Below are 8,630 nucleotides of genomic sequence, written 5' to 3' on the forward strand. Positions count from 1 at the left end.
GTCACGCAGAATTAACTATAACGATTGGTATAAGCCAAATTATACAATTGTCATACTTATGATAATTACTTTAGGTACGATAAAATTCTTGTGACGAACATGTTTAAAACAATTAGAAAAAGCCTACTTGTAATAAGTGTCTTTTCCGAAGAAGTAGATTTTGGCATGCCTCATTAGCAATGCAACTTTCCCATACATATTTTCTGACAAAGAAATGCCACTGGCAACTGTTAGGTTTCCAGAATATACGTCTCGAAATGAGGGCTGACTTGCCCAAGATCCCTGGATAATTAAAAAAAATATTATTACATCTATTATTTTAGATTAAAAATGAAATAGTAAAAGGGTCATTTTTATGACGCTTTCCATCACTGCCAGAAAAATGTATCATAACGGCAGTAACAATTAATTTACTACTGTCATTGAATCATTCACCGAGTAGTTTGTTAGTTCTGATGGAGTCTGAAAAAATGAAATACACCAAAGAAAAATAAGAAATAAAAATAGAGGCCTAAATAAAATTAGTCATAAACATACCTTTTCAATAGGCTCTATAATCAAAGAACTCAATTCAGACTCAATTTCTTTAATATCCTCATGTTCTTCATCATCCTCTTTAAAAAAATGCAAATTAAGTTACGTATATTACTCAATTTTAATTTTATTTTCTTCGTGCTTCAAAATATGGATCTTCTTCGTCAGTTCTAAATTATATCAAACGAAATGTTAAAATTAAAGAAAAACAAATATTCAAATATGACACCAAAATGTTTTTAGTTCGTCACAAGCACTATGCGAAAGTTTTGCAAATCCCGATGTCTGACGTTACTGAAGTGTGCGCTCGTTATACTTTTAATAGTGACCTCTCGTATTTTATAGAAACCACTATTTATAATTTAAATCAAAGATAACGTACTCTATTTTTACAAAACCTCCAGCCACTTCATTTTCTTCCTCACTAGCCATCCTATATTTTCATCTTTCATTTCATTCTCACTGCTATCTATGGGGCGCCAACCCGGAAAAAACTAAATAGCATTTCTAGGAATATTTTCAAACTACCTATCAATTTTAAAAAATCCTATATATTTTAATAGACTTTCTATAGATATTTTAAAGCGTTTCATAGTTAATTTAAGAGAGACGTTTCCTATATATTTTACGGACATAGAATATTTTTCGGCAAAACGCGGGAGAGAATGCAGCGCTTGTAGTTTCCAATCGGAGAGTGTGAACACTGTTAAATCGAACTCTGATGGTACTTGTACCGTTGATGGGATGGTTCTTGTACCGTTGATGATAAGCCTTCACTGAAAGATCTAGTGTCCGAGTATGCAGTCTCCACTAAGCGATCTAGTTTACGGGTATCCACTGGAAAACCTGGTCTCCTAATACCTAATTGAACTCGTACGCTTAAGCTCTACGTTTTCTCGCCTCTAGAAAATTTAGGGTCTCGGCTCAAGTACCACCCCATTAACGGTACAAGAATCATCCCATCAACGGTACAAGTACCATAAGAGTTCGCCTTTACAGCGTTCACACTCAACTCTCCGATTGGAAACTACAAACGCTGCTTTCTCTCCCGCGTTTTGCCGAAAAATATTCCATGTCCGTAAAATATATAGGAAACGTCTCTCTTAAAATAACTAGGAAACGCTTTAAAATAATTGATAGGTAGTTTGAAAATATTCCTAGAGTTGGAAAATATTTCTAGCAATGTTAATTAGTTTTTCCGGTTTGGCGACCCATAGCTATCAGAAGTTTCATCCATACTATCATAAATGAGATATTAGAAAAGGGCGCTTAAAAATGTAAATTCATAATTTAACATACATTGGAGATTTAAATAAAATTATCAGCTTAGCAGGAGTGGTTGTTGGCCTTGATGTTATACAGTTTTGTTCTAGCCATTTTTCTGGAGTTGTTAATGGAGAATCCACAGTCAAGCCATATCTTAAATGAGAGACTGGTCCTACAAAATTTATAATTGAATAGAAATTTTTAAAACCTAAGACCATTTACACCTGTACTGCAATGAAAGTAGGCGTTGTTGTTAGACTAGTGTCGCCGCTACCCCAACGCCACCATCGTTATTTAGAGGCAACTCTCGTCCACAGGGGAATTCGGGCTGAAAAAACGCGTTCACTTCACGCTCCTCTCCCGACATTTTACTCGGTCGCCCTGCGAGTCGTGACCCGTTATTTATGAACCTTTCGCCTCCTAAAAATGGGGAGGTTGCGGCATGTTTGTGGATTACTATCGCGGATTTTCTCCACTTGGTGGTGTTTTGTAGCGGACACTCTGAAATCGGAGTTTTAACGTTGGCATTGTAGTCCAGGTGTAAATGGTCTTAGGTAAAACCGAGGAGAAAGGGCACTCACTTGTTGGTCGTGGCTTTTCATAAGTTCTGAATTAACTGACAGCTGCAACGGAGCTTGGCTGGGCATGGAAATGTAATATACTTGCGATTTTTTCTGAATTAGGGTATCTTTCTGGCCCAGGATGACAACCAGTATCTCTAGTTTCAACAGTAGCTTGTATGTAGTAGGTTGCACTTCATTGCTATATAAAAACATTTTGATCGTTAAACTACTAGAAGTTAATTTTATCAGCGTTGAAATAGCTTAGTTTTTTATTCAGGTGTAAAACAAATAAGTCTACTGACATTCAAGTCTTCCTTTCTGTTTGGAAATCCTTAGGGGCTTCATTTTCCAACTTGAAACCATGTTTCTCTCCTAAAAACATGTTTCAAATGTTTACAAGTAATAAACAGTTGCAACCAATAATATATCATATAATACTTTTATTTGGACTTTTAGCCATCCTTCTTTAATTCTTCATGTGCAACTTATAAGCTAAGCCTATTTGGTAGTTCTCAAAACAAAGTTTGTTTACTTTAATATGGAGAGAGATATAGACAGTATAATCGAGAGACTAAAACTTAACCTTTATTATATGGTAAACAATACACTGAAATATAAATACACATTCACTCCGTAAAATATTTTGTCTTGTTGACCATGTGATTAAGATAAGCCAATCAGGCAAAATTTCACCTTTTTGGTTGACGCCTCTAGTCTTATTTTGATATACAACCGACCTGTTTGTTTTTCACGCTGGTGACATTTATTAAGCCAAAACGCAACCACACCAGTGCCGTCACTTGCTTCAAATTAATTTTGAGTTCACGAATAAAAAGGGAGAAATTGGGGCTTCACACCGATGGAAACAGTTTTAGTAGCAAAAGCGTGTTCGAAAGAATACGACCAGTGTTTCCAGATCTATGGGGCCCCAAAATCCGTGTCGTGAATTAGAAACCCAAGCGACGTCATAGTTTACAAAGAAGATAGGTTGAATCTTGAACGAAAAGTACTGTTTCTTTGTAACAGCTCAATTTTCTACGGGATAAAGTAAAAATCAGGTACGTCGTCAGGTGTTTTCCATTACCAGATGGAGAAATGGGATTAAGCTTTTATTCCCTCTCAAGAAAATGTACTAAGTGCCAGGGAAAAAAGGACTATCTTTTGGAATAATTCGTTACGGGTAAAAACGTGGGTATTCTGAGCTAAATTACGGGTCCGAGAATATTCAATGGGAAAACTTTTGCTTAAATTTGTAAGCTATGGATCTCTAAAACCGGAGAGTGTTTTTTCCTTTCTTTCATCGAAAACATATCAATCACTTAGCATCACACGTGCGATTTCGGAAAAAATAATTATTTTATAGTAGCCTATATAAACCGGGGTATCCTTCCGCGTTATTTTCAATGGGAGATACTATTTTCAACGGTAAATTGCGCAACATGGGGATCTAACCCCACTGTAATGCGACACCTTACGCAGGTTATTCCAAGTCTCACTGACCATGTCAAAGTTAAGGTATACGTAAGCTTTCACCAATGAGAGTTTAGGAAAAGTAGGTAACCAAAAATGCATCATATTGTTATAGGCATACCGGTCAGTATGAAAAGGGATAGATGGTAACGTTGATGACGCATTCGGCCTTGACATGTTTACCTGTTTCATTTGCGCTGCGGTTTTCAACCATTAGCCAAGTCTGGTTTGCCATGTTAATTCCATGCACGGTAATATAAATTTAACTTGTTCCGTTTGCGGAAAGTCTTTTAAGCGAAATGACAATTTACTTCTTCAGAAGCGAAAGTTACACCCGGACGGTGTATTCGTAGTTAGAACAGTATCGCCCCAACCTGGACCTTCACATAGGGTAACCCCTCCTAATACGCCCGTAAAATGAGTTGTACCGGAAATCCCGCAATCTCGGAAAAAAATTAGAACCGACAATGGTAAATATTTGTTATTATTCGTTATAATTAAATTAATTAAAAAACGTCTTTAAGTTCAATTCCTCAACCATCAGTGGTTGTAAATGCGGATAAAGTTCATGCTACGGCATTTGATCAGATATCTTGGTCGCTTCCCCAATAATTTTATGAGTAGTGTTTAACCCATTTAGACCTTTCAAGTAACCCATTTTAGGTATTAATTTTCCAGAAGCGAAAGTTTGCTTCAACGATTCTACTTGACTAAGGGGTTGTTCGACGAGAAATCATTTTCGTTTCTTTGTTAGATTTAGGCACTCGTAAATTATGAATTTGCTGTTTGAATTCAATGGTGAACTCCAAATCAGTACCAGTCCTCAGATACCGGTAGTAAGTAACTACAGGCTTTTTTTTTACTTTTCCCCGCTTAAAGTGTGTCCACTTGCCCTCCAAAACGTTTGATGACATCTAACTCTGTATCTTTAATCATGCAAAAATGTCTCCACCGCAAGGGCTTATTGTGTCTGGTAGGGAAGTTTCATAAACATCTGAACCTTGACCAATTTCAACAACTTTCAAAATGCGTTTCAGTTCTTGATTGGGAAACAAAGCTCACCAGTTAAAAAACCTTACCAACAACTGAATTTTTGTCACTAGCAGATTTTCAATATTATACAAGCAATAGACCGGTAATCCTGCTTTTTCTGTACAATATTTATTTTAATCGGGTTTCTATAGCGCGCTGCTATACCGATATGTTAAATTTTAATGACGAAATGCCCGATTTCATACCGAACTGGGTTAAAGGTATTGATTTGGTTAACGCATTTAGGGAAATAATTGAGTACCTCTGAAATGTAATAATCTAATCGAATTAAACAATTTAATTAAAAATAAAACGAAACGTAATCGCCCTCTATCGAGAAACGAAAGCGGTCGGCTTCAAACATGCAAATACCATAACAAAGCCTTTCACTGCTATCCATGCAAAATCTAAGAAAAGGAAAACAAGCCGGCCACTACGTAATCCTAGTTTCACTGATAGGCATGCTAAGTCTAAGATTGGAAAACAAGCAGGCTAAGACATAATACAAGTTTCACCTCTAAAATTGATGCTTTATCGAAAAGCTACTCCGAAAGTAGCGTTGAGCTCATAAATTCGTCACCATGGTTCGATGATTTCCCATCTGAACACTACTCGCCTGTCGCAATTCCTATCTCGTCCACTTCAATTGTATAGGTTGATCCGCAATAATTACGAGCACAAAGAGATTCAACTCCATATCTCTCTTCTAGTTCTTCCGGTTATATGGAAAATATATCGAGCGACACTGCAAATCCTACATCACCATCACCGCAACCACCATCTAAACCCCCACCCCCTCCTCCGCAACAGGGTAGTGGTGGCGTAAACGAGGTAGTGCAATTGGAATTGCGAGCTTCTTATTATAAGACCGATTCTAATCATCAAACTATCAGTCGTTTTAGGAACTAACGTTATTGATTTAATTCATGATGCTGTCAGAAAAACAAAAGCTGTGTGCACTCACTGTAAGAAGGATGGTCGATAGGATAACCTGAGAAGTCAAAAAGTTCGGAATCATTCTTAAAATCGGCGTAGACGTCATCAGTCCTTATATCGTAGGTGAGACTATCGGTGTCCATGAACAGAAGCCTCGCATTACTCTTGTATTTCTTCATTATATAATCGTAATGGAATTCATAAATACAGAGTTTTGACAACTCCAAAAAGGTAAACCCCGTGTATATTGGTCTATTCAACGTTAAACTCCTATTTTTCATATGAATACCCACAAGTTCATTATGGAATATTGTGAATTTTTCGAAACAGGGGGAAGACGCTTTTTTAATTGCCCGTTCAGGTGTTTGAACTAAGTGGAAATCTATTCTGTTTCGTAAATTCTCCATCGTTTTACCTGTTAAAAAAAAATAAAAAATAAAAAAATTAAACTAAGGGTAAATTTTTGTTTGTTTTTCTTTGTTTGTTTCATACCAAAGACACTATTGTTTTGGAGCTTGAAGAGGTCACGTTCAAAATCGTTTTCGGCCATTTTTCTCTTCTCGGTGTTGAATTCAATGAATGGTCGTAGCCACGGTCCTTGATTGAACGATAAAATCTTATGAACTCGGATTAATTTCAACCCCTTGGAGACGTAATATTTAAGATTTCTGTAGTGTACAACATATTTTTCCTTGTTCATCAAACTGGGGACCAATTTTGGAAGCGTGTTTTTTAGCGGGAGCTTTAGCTCTTGTAACATTAGTTTATAATATGGTGAAAACATATCCTTACTTACTATCCGCGATTCGGGAGCGAGTGGATAGCAATTATGTTCTTGGGGATATTCCAAATCAACTTCCAAGGCGACTCGTTTGGTAAATTTAACACATGTTTATTAGTGAAGGACAATAAATCATTTAAAGGTACCCAAGCGAACTTACTCATTGGGAGATAATCTATAATAGAATAACCGTATAAGTTATTCGTGTCCAAGTAAATTATATAATTACTCGGATTTTTGGAATTGTAAGTTTCTGGGATATACTTATTATTCGCTTGGGCAAATCTATGACTTATCATGGAAACGCCTCCCCGTATTCCACGCTCAATAAATAAATGAATGTCTATATCCTGTATAAGCTCTAGTCGGACATTCGTCATGTAAAGAGCAGCTTCCCAAGCTAATCCGGGTCCGGTGTAAGCGTGTGCACAGTCGAGTTTATAAAATTCAATGCACATTGTACGGAAGCTTTGGTAAACATCTGCTAGTTGTAGTGTGTCCAAACGCACATAAAAGTCGTGTAATTCTCCTGTAAGATAGAATAATCAAATTTATTTTATGAAAATGATAAGTATTTCTTTTATTCTTTGAATATACCTAACGTTTGGATATGAAATGTCTCCCACACCTGACGTACATTTTCGTAACATTCATCAGATAATTCCTCGTCGGTTAGAGCGTTAAAAAAATCTTCTTTCGGTGGTAATTTTGTTTCATTAAATTTATCCATATCACTCATGTATTCATAAGGGTACGATAATTTTTTAAGTAAATGAGTAACTTCGCTAGGTGAATAGACATAGTTAAGAATAGGGAATTTGTCAGGTCCACCCTTTGCTAAATTAGAGACAAGGGTTTCTAGAGATGCTGGCATAAATCGAACGGAATCGATAAAACGTAGTCGTCCAAAAGTAAAACTAATGTAAGTTTCTGCGGTGGAAGGGATGCATGTAATTTTTTCTTCCTTCTTTAAACCTATTCTTTGCATGATAAGGTGAGCATCATACCTGTTAATATGTAATCCACACTCTTTAAGCAAAATTAATTAAATTATATTCTATAAACGTACCGAGATAAATTGTGCATAATAACTGGTATGAACTTCCCCACTCGTAGCTTTAAATTACAAGAGTTGTGTGCAATTCCACGGAAACGCCCTGAAGGTGTTCAATAATTATATTCTATACACAAGCTATATATATTTAAATATTTACCTGAATAATGACAATGATCTTTGACCGGTGGATCGGTGAGAGTTAGAATTTCCGAGCAAACATAGCAATGAGTGGCTTTCGAACACGTTTCAATTTCTGAGGGTGTGAGGTCCATCGGGACGTTTTTCTTTAATAAATCGACGATGATTTTTTGTTCCGCTAGTAGGCTCTCGAGAAACACGTCGATAGCATCTGTACCTCTATAAGTCTCAGGTGCGTTTGGTGTGCCTAAATTATAATAAAATTAAAGTGTAGAACAGGAAAATATTACAATTATACGATACCATCTGGTTCTACAACAACGTAGCTAAATCCACATGCTTCGTGTTCTGACAGTTTGGTAGTAGATGATAAGATTGAATCCGGAAAACAAGTCTGAATTTTTACAATAAGAGACTCGAAGTCGGCAATTATAACGTACGGCACCTGAAATAATAAAGTACATTTAATATTTTCCAAGAAAAAAACAATATCGAGTTACCTTTTGTATCCATCCAAATTTGTCAAATTTCAAAATGGGAGTTTTCAGAGGCATTTTTATACGTTGGGATCCATGAATATAACAGTTTTCCACATGATTTTGGTGGTTTTGTTTAGAATTTTCTCCATAAAACCGATGTAGACAAAAACGACATACGTAAATCTTACCATTATGTTTAGTGGAGTTGCACAGCAATCTACTCATATTACGTATCAGACAAAAATGGTGTTTTTCTCCGGAAACAATGTACAGAAGGTCAATTTGTCTAACTTGGGAAACTTTATTATCACTAATGTGACGAGGAAAGACCTCATTTTTTTCCCAACCAAAGATATTAATTGACAGATTGTTTT

General features: G+C 36.2%; 1 protein-coding gene across 1 annotated transcript; it reads right to left on the reverse strand.

The window, feature by feature from the left end:
* Positions 1 to 1,851: 1,851 nt before the first annotated feature.
* LOC149926344 (uncharacterized) lies at positions 1,852 to 8,331 on the reverse strand. The gene is made up of 11 exons (XM_090157680.1): positions 8,278 to 8,331; positions 8,081 to 8,222; positions 7,797 to 8,024; positions 7,652 to 7,739; positions 7,180 to 7,589; positions 6,847 to 7,111; positions 6,294 to 6,757; positions 5,830 to 6,216; positions 2,666 to 2,735; positions 2,382 to 2,562; positions 1,852 to 1,972 (listed from the first exon to the last, which is right to left on the reverse strand). Exons 1-7 carry the CDS (start codon positions 8,329 to 8,331, stop codon positions 6,739 to 6,741), a joined length of 1,206 nt encoding a protein of 401 aa, XP_090013806.1. The 3' UTR covers positions 1,852 to 1,972; positions 2,382 to 2,562; positions 2,666 to 2,735; positions 5,830 to 6,216; positions 6,294 to 6,738.
* Between the last annotated feature and the right edge of the window lie 299 nt (positions 8,332 to 8,630).

The sequence above is a fragment of the Leiobunum rupestre genome, chromosome 9 (assembly GCF_980474605.1).
Source record: "Leiobunum rupestre chromosome 9, qqLeiRupe1.1.hap1, whole genome shotgun sequence".
In the NCBI taxonomy this organism is placed as follows: Eukaryota; Metazoa; Arthropoda; class Arachnida; order Opiliones; family Sclerosomatidae; genus Leiobunum; species Leiobunum rupestre.

Coding starts and splice junctions, on each gene's coding strand:
- LOC149926344 (XM_090157680.1), bottom strand. CDS start 8,331: ATGCCTCTGAAAACTCCCATTTTGAAATTTGACAAATTTGGATGGATA. Junction 8,223..8,277: donor AATTTGGATGGATACAAAAG/GTAACTCGATAT, acceptor TTATTATTTCAG/GTGCCGTACGTTATAATTGC. Junction 7,740..7,796: donor AGATCATTGTCATTATTCAG/GTAAATATTTAA, acceptor GAACACCTTCAG/GGCGTTTCCGTGGAATTGCA.